This window comes from Geotrypetes seraphini, chromosome 18 (genome assembly GCF_902459505.1).
Source record: "Geotrypetes seraphini chromosome 18, aGeoSer1.1, whole genome shotgun sequence".
In the NCBI taxonomy this organism is placed as follows: domain Eukaryota; kingdom Metazoa; phylum Chordata; class Amphibia; order Gymnophiona; family Dermophiidae; genus Geotrypetes; species Geotrypetes seraphini.
The window spans coordinates 18747604-18765973 of NC_047101.1; the positions used below are offsets into that span (position 1 = coordinate 18747604).

At 44.3% G+C, this 18370-nt stretch overlaps 2 protein-coding genes across 8 annotated transcripts in view; one reads left to right on the forward strand and one right to left on the reverse strand.

The window, feature by feature from the left end:
* Nucleotides 1–1712, reverse strand: part of MRPL22 (mitochondrial ribosomal protein L22) — a 147721-nt gene extending 146009 nt beyond the window's left edge. For all 7 annotated transcript variants that reach the window (XR_004537507.1, XM_033927575.1, XM_033927580.1 and 4 more), the window contains exons 1-2: nucleotides 1607–1712; nucleotides 1349–1394 (exon numbers count right to left, since the gene is read on the reverse strand). Coding sequence is in view for 6 of the 7 variants with exons in the window: in XM_033927575.1 (XP_033783466.1) it covers nucleotides 1349–1394; nucleotides 1607–1634 (74 nt within the window). In the remaining variant the exon portion in view is untranslated. The remainder of the gene's footprint in view (nucleotides 1–1348; nucleotides 1395–1606) is intronic.
* Nucleotides 1713–1795: 83 nt separating this feature from the next.
* GEMIN5 (gem nuclear organelle associated protein 5) overlaps nucleotides 1796–18370 on the forward strand; it is a 57038-nt gene continuing 40463 nt past the window's right edge. Inside the window, exons 1-8 of the mRNA XM_033927112.1 lie at nucleotides 1796–1988; nucleotides 5903–6095; nucleotides 8048–8202; nucleotides 11650–11831; nucleotides 12667–12818; nucleotides 13852–13965; nucleotides 15545–15677; nucleotides 17033–17198. Of these exons, the coding sequence (XP_033783003.1) occupies nucleotides 5954–6095; nucleotides 8048–8202; nucleotides 11650–11831; nucleotides 12667–12818; nucleotides 13852–13965; nucleotides 15545–15677; nucleotides 17033–17198 (1044 nt within the window). The 5' untranslated portion in view covers nucleotides 1796–1988; nucleotides 5903–5953. The remainder of the gene's footprint in view (nucleotides 1989–5902; nucleotides 6096–8047; nucleotides 8203–11649; nucleotides 11832–12666; nucleotides 12819–13851; nucleotides 13966–15544; nucleotides 15678–17032; nucleotides 17199–18370) is intronic.

Sequence of the window (18370 nt, forward strand, 5' to 3'; positions counted from 1 at the left end):
GCCAACATCAAAAAAAGTTGGCAATCCTTATTTCTTGGGTTACTGATCATCTCACTAGGCCCTCCTCCCTAAATACTGTATGTAGGCACAAAGTTTGTCAATAGCTTAATCTGTCCCTACTCATGGCATGTAGGAGAAGCTGTGCAGGACTATTTTAGGGCTGGGGAAATTAGAAAAGATAATTTTTTGGCGTGGGGTAGTTTAAAGGATGATGGGATAGTTTAAACCACTGAAAATTTCTGGGATTTTGGGGTCCTTTTATCAAGCCGCGCTAGCGGGGTTAGCGTGTCGGACATTTCATCATGCGCTAACCCCTGTGGCCGGCTAAAAAACTAACGCCTGCTCAATGCAGGCGTTAGTGGCTAGCGCGGCAGGCGGTTTAACATGTGTTAAACCCCTACCGCAGTTTGATAAAAGGACCCTTTGAGTTTAGGGTAAGTTATGTATTACATTACAGTTCTTTGTGGTTTGTACCTGTCGTTGTCTTTGAATACTTTCTTTATTTTAATATTTATTTTAACTTTGTTTGTAAACCGCTTCAACTTAATGATAGGCAGTATATCAAATTAAAATGAAACAAACTTTGAACACATGAAAATTGCTGGGAGATCATGCTAAAATGTCTAACTTTACCATGTTTAAACAGTTACTTTTATGTGCTATGGAGAATGAGATTAACAACAAAAATCTGCAAAAATTTTACATTGAAATTCCAAATGGTTGCTTAGAAAACAGCAAAATAAAAAAAAATCTAAGGGTTACTTTTTTTTTTTTACCTCACCTTGTAGGAGGCCTCAGAAAGTTAGATAGGGAGATTTATTACATGTGACCACATATCAACTGTGATTACAGAAGAACCATCCCAGTCATGTAGAAAAGTGTTAAGTTGTGATACAATTGGCATAGCCTAGTGACTTAAGCAACAACCAGAGAATTCAGGGCTCAAATCCTGATGATGCTCATTATAAACCTGGCCAACTCCAATCTCCACTAATGTGTGTTAAACAGTACCAAGATCTATTATTTAACATTCCAGATTATAGAATTTTCCAGAGGGAAATTAAAACCAGTTATTTCAGAAATGTTAAACTGTGTTAACCTGAGGGTTGTTTGTCTACGTTATAACCTGTAATACCTGGAAATGTCATTTGCAATCCGCCTAGAACTGCAAGGTTAAGGCGGAACAGAAGTCAATAAATGTAAGAATTATTGACCCCACATTGCAAACCGCAAGGAGACAGCTACAGGACCTGACACTGCGGTGCCAAGCCTAGAAGCCAAATGAAAAACCCAATGGAAATTACCCTTCCCTGGCCACAGTCAATGAGTTTGCTTAACAAGAACTCACCCCAAGGAAGGCACCACATTCCGGACACTCCAAAACCGGGTCGCACCTGGGAAACAAACAAAAAACAGCTCATATCGCCTTCTACCAAAACCAGAACCCTAACCCCTCCTCTGCCAAAACCAGAACCTTAACCCCCCCCCTCTGCCAAAACCAGAACCTTAACCCCCCTCTCTACCAAAACCAGAACCCTAACTCCCCCCCCCCCCAAAAAAAAAAAAAAGACCACCAGAGGCAGAACCCAAGCCCGACCCTAACTACCTAAACTCGCCGCTATGTGCGCCGCCATCTTTTCTTTCCCCCCCTTTGCAAAAAAAATTCCGTCCGGCTTTACAGCAAGACCCGCCCCTCCCAGAAGTCACGTGAGCAGAACCACCAATGAAGCGTCTGGTTGCAGAAAATTAGCGCACGAGCGGGCTCCAGGCCGTTTCTGGGTGGGCGGGTGGGAGGGAAGTGACGTTTTACGACAGTGAGAGGCTTTCCGGCTTTTCTGGGGAGCCGGTGTGCGGCGTGCTCTGGCGCTGGTAGACGCGGCACTACTAATAGCAATTATAACAGCGTTTTTACTAGTGATTATGTAATCTTGAGCGGTGACTACCGTGCTGGTTCCGCGTGCTATGCACTTCCTTGTTTTTCCTGACAGGTAATTAATTTTTTCCCTATTAAGCAGTTAGCTTTATCCGAAGACTGAACTGTTCTGATTTATTTCGCTTTATTAACCGCCTTTTCCTGAAAAGATGCACTTAGATGTATATGTGGGTACCAGCGTGTCAAACTGATGCATACTGGTAAGGCTGTACTGCAATGAGAGTCCCTGCACTTTCTAAGCAGGAGAGGAGCCTCTGCAGTGATGCAGGGCCATGCATCAGAATTTCTGGTCTTCCCTCTTCTCTCCTGCTGCTCAGGGAGGAAGGAGAGAAAAGCTAAATGCATAGAAAGCAGGTGCTCTTCTAATACTGTAGATCCACCTTTGTGCAGCTATAGTCCAACAAGCAGCAGAACTGCCATCAAGGTCTTCTCATCAGATTTCTCTTTATTTATTTACTCTTTTTAAGTCTGCTTTAGGGGTCCTTTTACTAAAGCGTAGCTTATGCTAAATACTAAAAGTGCACTGAGCTTTAGTAAAAGGGTCCCTTAGTGTCACAAAGAATTGGCTTGCAAATTATTGCAATCGCTTTCTTGGCTCTAAAAGTGTGGGGTTTTGAGCTTCGCTTAAGTGTATTCGTCCATACGTGATTTTCCTTCTACTGCCTCCTTATTTACAAATCTGCTTGCCTCTTTTATTTATTTGTAAGCTTGATAGCTGTTGCAATGATTTGCGGCAGTCTGCCTAAATTTAAAGAACTATCGCTGCAGTCTCCGCTTTAAAGCAAAGGGACTTTGCTTCCAGTTTAAGCTCGCTAATTCCTCTATACTGGGGGTTGGGTTTTGTAAATAGTGCCTAAATCGGCCAACATCTAGAAAAATGGCACCGGCTGTATGTCAATCGAGCTTAGGCGCAGTTTACAAAATTGCACCTAATGGTGCCAACAAAAAACTTAGACCCTGGAATGTAGATCAGGATTTTACTGGCCTACATTGTAGGCACCTAATTTCTTTAGAGAATCGCACCTAGTGGCACATGTGTCTGTCTCCACCCCCCAAAACACACCCATTTAGTCATTAGGTGCCTGTTATAGAATTTGGCCCACGATGTGCACTCTGAAAAAGCCTACAGTTAGTTATGCTAGAAAATGTCACAAAGGTTAAACTAGATAATTATACTTTATCTTTCAATCTTTGTGGTTTCCAGACAGGTCTGTTCTTTGGGTTTTCTGAGGACCTTAACTCAATGTAGCAGAACTTCAAGCACCTAAATTTGATTGACATGGGGTAGGCACTGTTTCGCTAGGTGCAATTTATAGAATCAGACCCTAAGGGCTTCCACAATGTGGACATTCTAACCAGTTAGCTCAAAGGTAATGTTAGCTTGCTAACTGAAGAGTGCTCCTATGCCCATTCTTCACCCCTGACATGCCCCCTTCAAAACAAAATCCCCACCACCACAGAATGCTTTAGCTCATCCTGCATTAGGTCATGTTTCCTGTGTTAGATGTGCATTAGCACTTAATACAGCTTAGTAAAAGAACCCCCTAAGTTTGTACCTGGGGCAGTAGAGGGTTAAGTGACTTGCTGAGGATCACAAGGACCAGTAGCAGGTTGTGCATTTGGCTTCCCTAGTTGTTAGCCCACTGCTGTAACCATTAGGCTATTCCTCTACTCCAAGGAGAGTGCTGCCCATATTAATGTGCACTAAGTGCCACGTGGTCTATGGGACACGCAGCATATAGCGTACGCTAAGTTTTAGTAAAACAGTCTTTAGTAGCTGGGAAAAGATTTATCTTTTTTGTTGTTTCTAGTTTGCTTTTTTTGTTGTTGTTGTTGGTTTTCTTGTTTTGCTCTTCTCGTTTTAGTGTCTTAGATCATTTTAGTTTTTCAGAATTTTAGTCACCCAAATGATTTACTTTCTGTGATTTATTTTTTTTTTTTCCCCAGCCCTGTAGCTTAACAAACTTGGGTGTCTTTTTACTAAGCTGTAGTAAAAATAGGCCTTAGCACACTCTTTCGCAAGTCTTTCCCTTATTTCTCTATTTTATTTTATTTTTATTTTTTTTGCGTTAATGGCCATGTACTAATTTTGTCATTGGTGCAGGACCATTTTTTAAAGTTACTACGTAAGCACTTACTGCCACTCATTTTATAGATGGTAAGGGCTCACGTGGTACCCAGGCACTAACTAGTTAGCATATGGCAATGTAGATAGTGCCTGGGTACCACTCTCGGCCCCAACACTCTCTTTTAGCGTATGGTCGATGCGCACAGATTTCAGAGTTATCACAGGATGGCTGAACACATCCCATGGTACTCCCATTTTTTGTGGCTTTATCCATATGTTAGTGCCTAATGCAACTTGGTAAAAGGGCCCCTTGGTAATTAGTAGCAATTTCTCTATGTCATTTAAAATGCTATTACTACCACTTATCATTTCTATAGCACTTCAAGACTCAGAAGAGCTTACAATCTAATACAAAATTTATTAATCCCACTATACCAAAAAGGTTCAAGATTTACATTCAAAGAGGCCGTAAAATCTACAGGAAAATACAAAAGCAATCAATAATTAAAGTATCATAAATAAAATATACAGTATATAAAAAGTTTTCAAATTTTTATGAAACTTTAAGTAATTGCTATCGGTCCTAATGTAAACAGGTAGATTATTCCAGACAAATGTGACAAGTAGACGGGATGGGAGTTCATCAGGCATGAATGTCCTACATCGAGTGGGGGTTAGTAGTTAAAAGCAACCTTGAAGAAATGGGCCTTGAGCTTGGATTTGAATAATAGTCTATGATTGTGTATTTGATAATCTATACCAGTGGTTCCCAAACCTGTCCTGGGGGACCCCCAGCCAGTCAGGTTTTCAAGATATCCCTAATGAATATGCATGAGAGAGATTTGCATATAATGGAAGTGACAGGACAGGTTTGGGAACCACTGATCTATACCATTGTTATTCAACTGCCAGTTTGCGGACCGGTGCCGGACCGCAGAAATTTCCTGCCAGTCCACAGGGCCCAAGACAGTGTTCTTCAGCCACCGGTCTGCAGTGCAATCGATGCGGCGTTATCTTCGGGCCAGCTCCCTCTCCCTCAGTGCTGCAGTGCACAAAGATATGGGCAGCGGCTCCTATGTGTTTCCTGCGCCTGAACCGGAAGCCTTCTCTCTGACATCGCAGTGTCAGAGAGAAGGCTTCTGAATGAGGTGTGGGACGCGCGAGGAGCCGCTGTCCGCGTCTTTGTGCACTGCAGCACTGAGGAAGAGGGAGATGGTCCGAAGATAACACCGGGGGCAGCATAAGATGGCCAGGTGGGAACAGGCCAGAAGTTAAGGTACAGCAAGGAGGGAGAGAGGCAACAAAGGTAGGGGGGGAATGATTTTAGTTTTGAATTTAGTGATTGATTTTCACCTGCTGTCTGTATTTTGCATTGTTCAGGGAGAAATGCATTTGTTTCTTTTTCTCTGGGGTTGTACTGCATGCAGAGTCTGGAATCTTAGGGTTTGGTTTGTATATATTAGTACTTTTAGTTTTTGGTCCTTTATTTGCATGGGGTTCTGTTTTCTGGTAGGAATGACTGTTGAGAAGCATATAGTATGCTTTGTGTATAATTTTGTGGTTAACTATTATGTCTTGTTAATAAGATTATATTGTGTGTGTATATATATGAAAAATGAATGGAAAAAATGGTGTTACAATTAGTACTATTATTGGGGCTGAGATGGACGTGGTCTGGCCCACGACTTAGCCCAGTGTTCTTCAATCGCTGGTCCGCGGACCAGTGCCAGTCCACAAAATAATTCTTTATTTCCACTGGTCCATAGGTGTCAAAAGGTTGAAGAACACTGATCTATACCATAGATGATATATTGGTTCCTTATGTTACAGGTTGGAATATGGGCATTATGTTTCCATATTCTTAAAATCATGCTTTATTGATATTATCTTTCTTCCATAAGTTGGGTCCTGCTAATTCTAAGCAGCTCCCAGACTGTGATGGTATAAAGGCAATGGATCCTGAGAAGATTCTGAGTGCCTCTCCAAACTGGTACTGCAGCCGCTGCAGTGATGCTGCCAACGGGCTCTTTGGGTTTGCAGCACGCAACGCTATCTGCATCCTGCGTATCACGCCACTGGAACCAGCATTCTATGGTAATTGCAGTAATATCTGGATTTTCACTTATTTATTCATATTCATGCTGTGTTTTGTGTAGTGGCAAAATAACTTTCTAACGGGCAAGTGGCAAGCATGTGTATAAGTTGGCACTTTTCTGTGAGAATGTGTGCGCATTCTTTCTCTTTGTAAACTACCCCACAGAAAGTGCATGCACAAGTTTGTACTTCCTCTTTTGGTACACACAAATTTTCTGTGGTATTTTGTTCACATAAACATCCTATATAATAAAACCCTAGCCACGCATGCGCACTCCTACTTGCGTGTTCCGTTTGCCCTGATCCGTGAGGTGTATGTCTGTGGCGGCAGGAATGCACCTGCGCGAGTCCCCAGTTTCCAGCACCTAACTACATTCGCGGCAGGACTGGCCACCAGCCCTGGACTCCCTGCTCTCTCACGGCAAAAAAACAGTAAGTTTTTCGCGGTCTCCCATCCCTTCCCGACATCTGACCGGCCCACCCTTCCCTTCCCGTGGTCCAGACTCCAAACCTGTCTGTAGCACTCTACACACGCTGCTTCGGGGCCTTCTACTGCCCTGATTTGCTCTGCTATGCCTCTGATGATGTAATCAGGGACGTGCCAGAGTAAATCAAGACAGTAGAAGGCCACGAAGCAGCGTGTGTAGAGTGCTGCAGACGCTGCTAGAGTCGGCAGGTTTGTCGGGACCGTGGGAAGGGAAGGAGGGGGGGCAAGGGACTAAAGGAGCCAGCCAGACTTCTAGCACCCGTTAATGTAACGGGCTGAAATACTAGTATATTTTATAATGTACATGCATAAGTCAAAATGTCACTCCAACCTTCACTCCTCCCAGGCATAGCTCTATCCAGAATGATGATCTATGCACTTGCTATTTGTTCCCGACGCCGTTAAGCTGCTTCAGGACAAAGACTTTGGCTCACAAATTGGGTAATATATCTTCATCAGTTCTCTGCATACTCCTATGATGACCCGACAGTTTCTGGTTTGTTGACCATACGACCCCTGAAGAGGGCTCTGCATAGCCAAAACACAGCCTGTGTCAGGTCACATGAATAAAGTTTGTTTCATAAAATCAAAGACTTTGAGACATAAACTCTTCTTCCACATTTAGTACTCTTGACTACTACAGTCCCTGAGACTCCACTCTTTGTGTTTCTAATGCACTTACAAGGCAGAGGAAGCCGGAGTTTATATGATTAAAAAAATAAATTGAAATCTAAAGATTTGGCTGCAATGTTGCATAGAGGAAGTAGTACAGCTCCTGAAGAAACCAAGGCGTGAAACGGTTGAATAACCGTCAGGCTAAGTGCTTCCTCCTTTTTTCTTCTTTCAGATGCACATATGAGTTGGTACATTAGCCAAATTTGAAAATATTTTACAAATGGACCAATGATGAATAGGAAAGAAATTTCAAAAAGTATCCTGGGTGTATGAGGTCTAAAAATTAGGTTTGACATTGTGCAAGTTTACTCTCTAAGATTCTGCATCATTTAGATTGCAATTTGAGTAACTTAAGATTTTCACGTTGTATGTTTGGATTATCCCCTTTATTATAGTGAAATAATTTCATGTTTGAAGGGTCTCTAAGTTTCCACATTAGAGAAGCAGGCTTGATCCCTCCCACCCCCCCCCCCCCACCCCACCCCACACACACACTTCTTGTGCTGGTGAACCAACACGTGGCCTGCAAAAGCAGGGAAAATTCAACATTACTGTGGTGGGAAATGCCTGTCACTTTAGAGAACAACTGTATAGCCTGTGCCACATCAATATGTTAGAGAGCGAAGTTGCGAAGTGAACAAATCCAGAAAATTTGGTGGGCTATAAACTGGAAATAATGGGGAGAGAGATTATGAGAAATGACCCAAACTCCTGATACCAAGCCCTCCCCAAACAAAAATAGAGGAAAATTATATTTCGGTGACTGATCATTTTTTGTCTTCTGTTTCAGGAGAGTTGGTAGGACATAGTAATAGAGTCTCTGGTTTTACCTTTTGCCATTACCCTGGTCAAGCACACCTGTGCGCCAGCAGCTCAGATGATGGGACAGTGAAAATATGGGATACACAGACCAAAAGTGTAGTGACGGAACACAAACTCCATCAGGTACACTCTGCACTGCATTGGGATTTAAGTCGGGGAGTTTGCCAGTTGGTTGATTATCCCTTAGAGCAGTGTATCGCAAACTTTCCGGCCAGCGGCACACTAAACTAAACTAAACCTTGGGTTTATATACCGCACCATCTCCACGAATGCGGAGCTCGGCACGGTTTACAGGAAGAAGGATGAGAGAGGAACTACAGTGGAGAGATTAAAGAGTTAGGTGTAAAGGGGGAAGGTGAGAGGCCTAAAAGGGGGGAAGTGTTACAGTTTTGAGAATAGCCAGGTTTTTAGGTGTTTGCGGAAGAGTTGGAGGGAGCTTGAGGTTCGGAGTGGGGAGGTGAGGTTATTCCAGATCTCAGTGATTCTAAAGGGGAGGGATGACCCAAGTTTGCCTACATGGGAAATACCTTTTATGGAAGGGAAGGATAGTTTAAAAATTTGGGAGGATCTGGAGGAAGTAGGGGTTGGGGAGTTCCAGGATAGAGGGATAACGGCAGGAAGGATGCCATGTAGGATCTTGTAGGCCAGACACGCACATTTGAAGTGCCCTGGCTGGAAGACACCCGGAAGTGCGCAAGCATCGGCGCGGTGGCATCATGCGCATGTGTGATGTCATTGCGTTAATGTCCACGGAGACCCATCTGGCCGTGACCTGCTTCGGTGGAGGGATCCGGGAGGAGGGGAGGTGCGGGAAGAGGAGGAGAGTCATCCGCTCCAGCTGATTTCCTACAGGACGTGCCTCTTGCTGTGAGAGGCGTGTCCTGTAGGCACTTAGCCAGTGCGGATGACTCTCCTCCTCGCCAATGTGTCACGGCACACCTGAAATCTCAGGAGGCACACTGGTGTGCCACGGCACACAGTTTGCAATACACTGCCTTAGAGAATGACACGGAGACAAATTTTTTTCCCCTTTTCCCACAGGAACTCAATTTCCCTGCCCCGTCCCCATGAGTTTTGTTACTGTCCCTGTCCCATTCCTGTAAGCTCTGCCTTAACCGCACAAGACTTGAACATTTATGATTTTAAAGTGTTTGAGGCTTGTGCAGGTGAGGACAGAGCTTGCAGGAATGGGGCAAGGGCAGGAAAAGAACTCTCCAGGATGGGACGGGGAAAAATTTGTCTCTGTGTCATTCTCTACTTTATAATTTAAAAATAAATTGCTAATCAAGTTTACTATGCTTAAAAATGCAGAAAGGAAATGAGATGCGTTACAAGAATACTTGTCATTGTGGAGTACTGTTTAATAATGAGACTCTTATTTGGCCCAGAGGATAGTGATCAGAGACTTAAAAGTGGAAACAATGGGCCGTTTCATCCTAACTAACTTGCTTTATACTTCTCCCTCTGTATTCGCTGTGATAGGGGATTAACAGAACCGCAAATACAGAAAAACCGCAAATAGCTTTCATATGTTATTCGCTGTTTTCTATTAAAAACCATCATGAATATAGTGAAACCACGAATAACATGGTGGGAGACCTGTCCTGTTCCTGAAAGGGAAGGCAAAACACGGTGAACAAAGTGCTGGGAATCAGTGATTTTCTCTGTAAACGCTTGGAATCAGCGATTTCTCTATGCATGCTGATGTAATTTGGGGGGAGGAGCCAGCAAGCTAAAAAACATAAATAATTGAAACCGCGAACAGAGGGAGAAGTGTATAGCCCTTTATTTGCCTACATACATTATTTATGCAAATTTAAAATGAAAACTGAATGATTAGTTTTATTTCTAGATTCCGTGTTGTCATCTGAGAATCATCTGACAATATTAATAGGGAAATTCTTAGCTTAGGCGCTAGTAGAGGCCCTACCGGCGCCTAAGTTAATTACCGTATTTTCACCCATATAACGCGCGCGTTATACACGATTTTACAAACCGTGCATAATCATGCGCGTTGTACAAATTTTTTTTTTTTCATTCTGATCCGGCATCCTCCCCCCCCCCCCCCGCTCGCATCACCCCCCCTCCCCCGCGATCCTACATCCCCCCCAGCACCGCAAAGACAACTCTTACCCGATTGGGCACCGGCACCAGCACCAATGCATAGCATGTGCCAGTGCCCGAAGATCCTCCCTCGTTGGGTTGGGCTGGGCTGGGCTGGGTGGTGCGGTGCGAGAGAGATCCTCCTTCTTCCTGTGCCGGGCTGAACTAGGCTTTGAGCATTTGCACATGCTCAAAGCCTTCTGGTCTCGCATGCTCAAAGCCTAGTCTAACCCGGCACAGGAAGAAGGAGGATCTCTCTCGCACCGCCCAGCCCAGCCCAACCCAACCCAACGAGGGAGGATCTTCGGGCACTGGCACTGGCACATGCTGTGCATTGGTGCTGGTGCCAGTGCCGGTGCCCAATCGGGTAAGAGTTGTCTTTGCGGTGCTGGGAGGGATGTAGGATCGCGGGGGGGGGGGGGTGACGCGAGCGGGGGGGAGGATGCCGGTTCGGAGTAGGCGGGAGGAGGTTTTAGCATGCGCGGTATACGCGTGTGCGCGCTATATTAAAATTTTATTACATAAATTTCTGTTTCCCGCGCGCTATACCCGTGTGCGCGTTTTACACGGGTGCGCGGTATATGAGTGAAAATACGGTAAACAACACCAAAAACATGATTAGAAACAGCAAAAAAATGATGAGGTTGAAGCGCCTACTGGCACCTAAATAAAAGAGACTGGAATCGCGCCTACATAGGCGCTTAGGCTGCCAAATATCAAAGTACGCATGGCCAACGCCGGAAGTGGTGTTAGGCAGTCTAAAGTGCCTACGTAGGCGCGATTCATGCAAAGATTAGGGCCCAAATTCTGTAACCGGCGCCTAATGTTAGGCGCCTATTTCGGAGGGGCCCAACTCGATAGGCGCCTATCTAAATCGAGTAACGAGCTCAATTAAGCTTATTAAATCGGCAATAATTGAAACTTAGGCGCCTGTCGAGAAAAAGCGATTGTGCAACAAGGCGCCTCTAAAACTTTAGGCGGCCCTCAAAAAAATAGGCACTCTGCATGTTAGGCATGGGCGTGGCTACACGATAGGCGCCTTGTTGCAGAATCGCTGCTCTTAAGCGTGCACATAGGTGCCTAACTTTTAGTTGTGCCTAGAGCTGACCTATTTCTTGGACGCTTCCAAAATAGGTTCCGCTCAGCGTGATTCATTAAACAGTGCCCAATTTTACTTGAATCGCGCTGAACAGTGCCTAATTGGCGCCTAACTTTTGGGCGCTTCTTATAGAATTTGCCCTTAGGTGCCAGAAATGTAGGCCCAGAGAAACCTGACCTACATTTTCAGCACCTTTCTTTCCCGTAGGCACGATTCTGAAACCGGCACCGATGCATGATTGACACACAATCCGACATCGGCGCTGGTTACAGAATCCGACCCTAAATGTGTTCTATTCAAATTTTTTTGGCCCAGACATAGCACAGAAGTCTTGACGTTCCTCTGATCTGTCAAATTGCTCTCCGCAGAATATCATAACGGCCATACACTGGTCACCTCTAGTGAAAGATTTGGTCGTATCTGGGGATGAAAAAGGCATCGTCATCTGTCACTGGCATAACCGAAATGACAGCCAGCAATTTTTCCCTGAACCCAGGACCATCTTCTGCCTTACTTGCTCGCCTCATCAGGAAAACCTGGTAGCAGTGGGGTGAGTTCCGGCACAAGCTGCATCCTTCTTTCCACTTAGTCTGATTTAAGCCTGGCTTTTTTTGGTTCCTTGGGACCTGAGCAACGTGCTGAGGGAAAGGAAGCTTTTTACCACCCACTTTTTAGAAAATGACACGGTGACAAAATTTGTCACCGTCACCCTCCCTGTCGATAACTGTGGGAAACCATCCCCATGTCATTCTTTAAGGAGAGAGGGAAGAATCAGAGTATGAATGGGCCACTGACCCTCAGGCCTTGCATTGAAGAATGCTGGTGTAGAAGGACTGAGGTTGAGATAGACACTAAAGAATGACAGTCTCTGGTATCCAGAGCAGATACTGTGATGTCATAATGCCTCATTCCACCAATGCCTAAGAGCCAATCACATCAGTGATGTCACAGTGCTTCATTAGCCTATACTTGGCTCAAATAAAAATCAGAGTATGAATGGACCCAGCCACAGACCCTCAAGCCTTGCATGGAAGAATGCTGGTATAGAAGGACTGAGGTTGAGATAGACACTAAAGAATGACACAAGATGGTTTCCCGCAGAAATCCGTGGGGTCGGTGACTAATTCTGTCACCTTGTCATTCTGATTGAATGATGCATCATTATGAATCCAAGACTGGAATGTGAATGCATATTCTTTTAGGTGATGGGGTCTTTTATTAGCAGCTGATATGACAAAGCCACGATTGTTCTCTAAAGTGAGGAGAGTTTGGCAACTATTAACGTGATCGTGGGCAGAGTGTTACAGATAAGTGCTTAGTTATTGCTGGTTGAAGTAACCCTCTCCCCTTTCTTTGTAGCTGATTTCTTGTTTCTTCTTTTGTAGCTATAAGGATGGAATGATTGTTGTCATTGACCTCAGCAGAAAGGGAGAGGTTCTTCACAGGCTGAGAGGACATGATGATGAGATACATTCCATAGCTTGGTGTCCGGTGCCAAAGGAAGAAAGGTTATACCTGCGCCAGGATGATGCCAGAGGTAGGTCATATCCTTGGTTCTGGTTTGTGTAAGGTCCTGTGCTCGCTGCCATCGATGTACCCCCACTCCTCAGTGTGGCAGATAGTTTTTAAGCTTAGTAATTAGCTAAGAGTAAATCTATTTGATTACAGTTCCATAAAAAAGCAGCTTCCTTAAGTTCTACTTGTCCTTCTCCATTCATCACATACCTTAGAAAAATGTTTGGTTTGGAATGTAGAGGGAAGGTGAGCTTCACTGGTAGATCTGCTGCTTCTGCAACCAGAGGTTGTGAGATCAAATCCCAGTGCTGCTCCTTGTGACCCTCCAGTGAACTTGTGGTAGCCCAATCAGCTAGTGGCTCTGCACGGGCTGGAGCGAAGGAAGGTTGTTCCTGCCGTGGTTCATAGCTGGACCACAATGGAATATTCAAGGTAAGCATGAGGGAGGGAGGTAAAAATTCTTAGAATCGGCCGAGGCAGAAGGGATCCCTCCTGTCACGGCCACCACTGAACCACCAGGTCTCACAGCAAGCTCAGCAGAGGCCTACAACAGGTTCGGGAGGTGGGGTCAGGTCAGCACTGACCTAAATATAAACTGAGACCCCCCCCCCCCATTTTTGAGCCATTTGCGTATATACGATATACAAGACTCACTCTATCATTTTCAACCTTTGGTGCCCCTTGAATATATTTCAACTTACACGAACCTGAGGATGGTGCCTCTATCACCGTTATTTGAATGGCGATAGAGGAACCATGGATCAGTATAGGTGTTTGAGACATCACTGGCCATCAAGCAGGGACCAGAAATAATGTGCCATAATTTATTCCCTAAGGATTGACCAGGCAACATAAAGCTTTGCACTCTCTTAGTTGCTCTGAGAAAAGGGTGAGCATATGCCACAGTGTTTTGCTTGTAGAGAATTCCACTGCGCCAGCGATCAGTGCATCTCAGTGGGGCAACAAAACAATGCGTTAGCCCTAGACATTTAGGAAGTTTTACTGCATTCCAGGAAATGACTTTTTTTTTTTTTTCTTTCATACATTTTTCTTAGAAGCAGAGGTTACAAATGGAGACCTGCTGCCTGAGGCGGAGACGAAGGGGTGTTACTTGGTTTCAGGGAGCAAGGATCAGACTATCCGCATTTGGAGCTTTGCTAAAGGCAAAGGTAAGTGTGAAACAGACCGCCTACTTATCTCAAAGTAGACCCTCAAAAGCATTGTGAGAGGCACATAAATTCAGTTAAAAGCTTTAAGGACACAGTGATCAGTATTTTGCTAACTGCCGCTGACTTTATCCCTAGATATTCAATGCTGGGCCACGCATGGACATGGGCATTGAATATCTTGGCTTACATAGCCACATAACTGGGTAAGTTTTTCTTGTGATATTCAGCACTTCACTGGTTAAGGTGAATGCATTCCTATTTATGTGGTTACCTATATCCAGTTAAGTGCTAATTTTGCCCTGGACTGCCTACAAAATAGGCAGTTACCACCTAGGCGCCAAGGCCTGGATTCTGTAACCGGCACTGTGGTCTGCGGCTGCCACTTGCATGTCAGTCACACGATGGCAATGGGTAAAGAATCACATTTCTAGCAAAGGTAGGCGCCAGAAATGTAGGCCAGGTTTTTCCTGGCCTACATTTCCGGCACTCGTCTATGATGCAAATTGTGCCTGTGGAGCAGGTTTTTCCTGGCCTACATTTCCGGCGCCTGCCTATGATGCGAATTGTGCCTATGGAGCAGGTTTTTCCTGGCCTACATTTCCAGCACCCATCTATGATGCTAATTGTGCCTATGGAGCAGGTTTTTCCTGGCCTACATTTCCGGCACCCATCGATGATGCGAATTGTGCCTATGGAGCAGGTTTTTCCTGGCCTACATTTCTGGCGCCCGCCTATGATGCGAATTGTGCCTATGGAGCAGGTTTTTCCTGGCCTACATTTCTGGCGCCTGCCTATGATGTGAATTGTGCCTATGGAGCAGGTTTTTCCTGGCCTACATTTCCGGCACCCGTCTATGATGCGAATTGTGCCTATGGAGCAGGTTTTTCCTGGCCTACATTTCCAGCGCCTGCCTATGATGTGAATTGTGCCTATGGAGCAGGTTTTTCCTGGCCTACATTTCCGGCACCCGTCTATGATGCGGATTGTGCCTATAGAGGCGCTTTAGGCTACCTAACACCATTTTCGGCATTAGCCATGCCCACAGTGATGTTCAGCGGCCTAAAGCACCTCCTTGGGCACGATTCCGGTGCCAATGTTCTAGGCGCCAATAGGTGCCTTAAAACTCAGTTAAAAACGTTGTTTGAACGGTGATTTTTAACTGAATTTGGGTGCCTACTGGTGCTTTAAATAATCGACGCCAGTTTGAGACTCTGGGCCTAACTCAGTATATTCAACCGCACTAACCAGTAAAGTGCCAATGAATATCTACGGGAGCCCTGGGCAATCAATTTAAATGGCCAGGAACTGTTTTTGGCCATTTTAAATTGCTTTGAATATCAACCCTTAAATTTTTTCTCCCCTTAGTCTATCTTCAAGCTTCAAAGTAGCAGCTGGTGGTGTGTTAATCAGCTTTGGGGCAGGAGATAGGGACAAAGGTAAACTGTGGAAGAATATTCATTGATATCGGTTGACCTCGCAACAGAACTTGTGTCCTGCTACTGTGTGTTGGTGAGAAGAAAATATCATGAAATTTAGTCTGCCTTAAATGCTGTTTTCACATTTTATTTTGTCCTTCCAGGCGTCATGACTCTGAAGTTGCCCTTTCTGAAACGAAGAGGAGGTGGTGTTGACCCAGCGGTTAAGGAACGGATTTGGCTGACTGTTCACTGGCCCCAAGGTCGTCCTACACAAATTACATCCAGCTGTTTCGGGTATTTAGGTTTTATTATTTATTTATTCATTTATTTTAAAATTTATATACCGCATACAACTACGGTTTCCATATCGCATACATAAAATCTTGTTTCCCTCCGATTAGCACATATAACAGACATGTCTAAACAACATCATTAATCGTCCCTGTTATAAACAGGGATAGAGCGCAAATTCAATCAATTCAGAAATACAAGCAAGCTTTAAATCATACATTGATGTCAAAATAAATCCTAAAAGGCGACTATCAACTGAAATATACCTTAACATAAGAAGGCATTGGCAAATAATTGAGTTTTCAGCATTTTCTTAAAATTCATCCTCCCCATACAAAACCGTAGGATACCAGGCAAGGCATTCCATAGTTCTACGCCAGCCATTGATGCTCCAATGCATGCATAGTCGACATTCTACCCTCCAAACTTAATTTCATATATGAGCAATACTAGTTCAGACCCTTTATTCCAGTGTCTCTCAAACTGTGTGTCTGAAATGATTTCCGGGTGTTCAATGAGAGATTCCAGAACTTTATTTTAAAAAATTATCTTAAGTGTACACTAGAATAGATGACATGTACGTCACGTATGCAAGAGTCTGTCAATATTCGAGTGTCTGTGTGCACAAAGATACAACTGCCCAGACAAGCATCATTCTTTGACGTGATTGGTCCTTGAAAACTAATGACAAGTAATTTTAGCTTTAATTTTTAATTGAAATCTGTTTTTATTAACAAGAAAGAACCACAAACAGGGCAAAAGGTCAGGCAATAAAGTTCAAATGTTTACAAGAAAGGTAACCCCCCAAGAGGACTGGACTCTGATTCAATAGTTATCCTAACTTGAGCAACAAAGCAAATCAAGGCTTTTGTTACCATTTGGATCTTCTCATCTTGGTGAACTTGGATATTCAGTTCTGACAGAAATTAAATCGAAAAAAAGAAAATGACTGCAGATGATGAATGAAGAAATCCTTGTTTGCCTGTCAATTATCGAGCCACGTTTTGAGTTAATTTACACTCAAAAACAAGCACATCCATCGCATTGATTAGCAATTCTAGCTACTTTAGTTTCACTGTTGTTACAATTACCCATCATAGCTTAAAGAACCTTTAAATAAATAACTCTCAAATTTAATTTTTTGTTGGTTTTGCAGTTTTATAATTTCAATTATAATGCGCTGCGAAAAAGATTTGCTCTGTTTAGTGTGACGGAGCTAAAAATGTTTGAGACACACTGCTTTATTCTCTCATTCTTAGGAGCTTATTGGCCAGCAGTGATTTTCTGCTGTTGCTTGGTTCCCAAGCACGTAATCATAGACGGTCTGCTATTTTCTCCTTTTTGTTTCTCTTTAACAGAGGAGAGCTGCTTTTATGGGACCTGACCAGATCTGGGAAACAGAAGTGGACTCTTCTGGGCTCTTCCTCGGAAGGGCAGAACCACTCAAGGATCGTATTCAATTTGTGTTCGCTGCAGACAGAAGAGAGCAGGGAGTTACTTCTCTCCATCTCCATGGACAGAGATGTAAGAGCTGCTTCCCATTGAACCTTTGAACCTGGAGCAAAAACAGCTCTCTGCTTGACCCCTCTTTGAAGCAGAAGCTCAGCATAGGTAACCAGCAATGTTCCCTCTAAGCCAGTGTCTCGCAAACTTTGTGAAGCTGTGGCACACTAAATGTGGTGGCCACGGCTCGAGGCATCTGGAAGTGTGTGGACATCGTAGAAACATGATGGCAGATAAAGGCCAAATGGCCCATCTAGTCTGCTCATCTGCAGCATCCACTATCTTCTCCCCTCCCTATTGGCTAAGGCTCTTTACACCTGCATTGTGATGTCATAGAACTTTATGGTTATAGAAACATTGTAACATGAAGGCAGATAAAGGTCAAATGGTCCATTCAGTCTGCCCATCTGAAGCATCCACTATCTCCTCCCCTCTCTATTGGCTAAGGCTCTTTACACCTGCATTGTGATGTCATAGAACTTTATGGTTATAGAAACATTGTAACATGATGGCAGATAAAGGCCAAATGCCCCATCCAGTCTGCCCATCTGCAGCATCCACTATCTCCTCCTCTTCCTATTGGCTAAGGCGCTTAACATTTGCATCTCCTCTTCCTATAGGCTAAGGCTCTTTACACCTGCATTGTGATGTCATAGAACTTTATGCTTATAGAAACATTGTAACATGATGGCAGATAAAGGCCAAACGACCCATCCAGTCTGCCCATCCGCAGTAACCATTATCTCTTTTTCTCTCCGAGAGATCCCACGTGCCTATCCCAGGCCCTTTTGTATTCGTGAAGGCCCTTCAACCGCCAATGGGGGATGCTGGAAGGGAAGACACACGGAGAGGAGGAGAGGCTCTGGCGCCAGCTGACTACCTACGGGATGTGCCTCTCACCAGTCTGCCAGCGCCCCTCCTTCCCCCCCCCCCCCCCCTCCGGCATCTCACAGTAGAATCTCGGGCCGCACACAGTTTGCGATACACTGTTCTAAGCTGAGTGGAAGTCCTCCAACTGCATTGCCGCCAGTAGGGGGTGGTGCTTCAGTATTGTGTCTTCAGTTACTAGGAACAGGCAGGTTCCCTGTATGGACTAAACTGATTTAACAAACATTAAGTTGACTAGCAATTTAACAGGTGAAAATATTTTTTATTAAAATAAATGTGTGAAAAAAGTCCAAGAAACTGGGGGA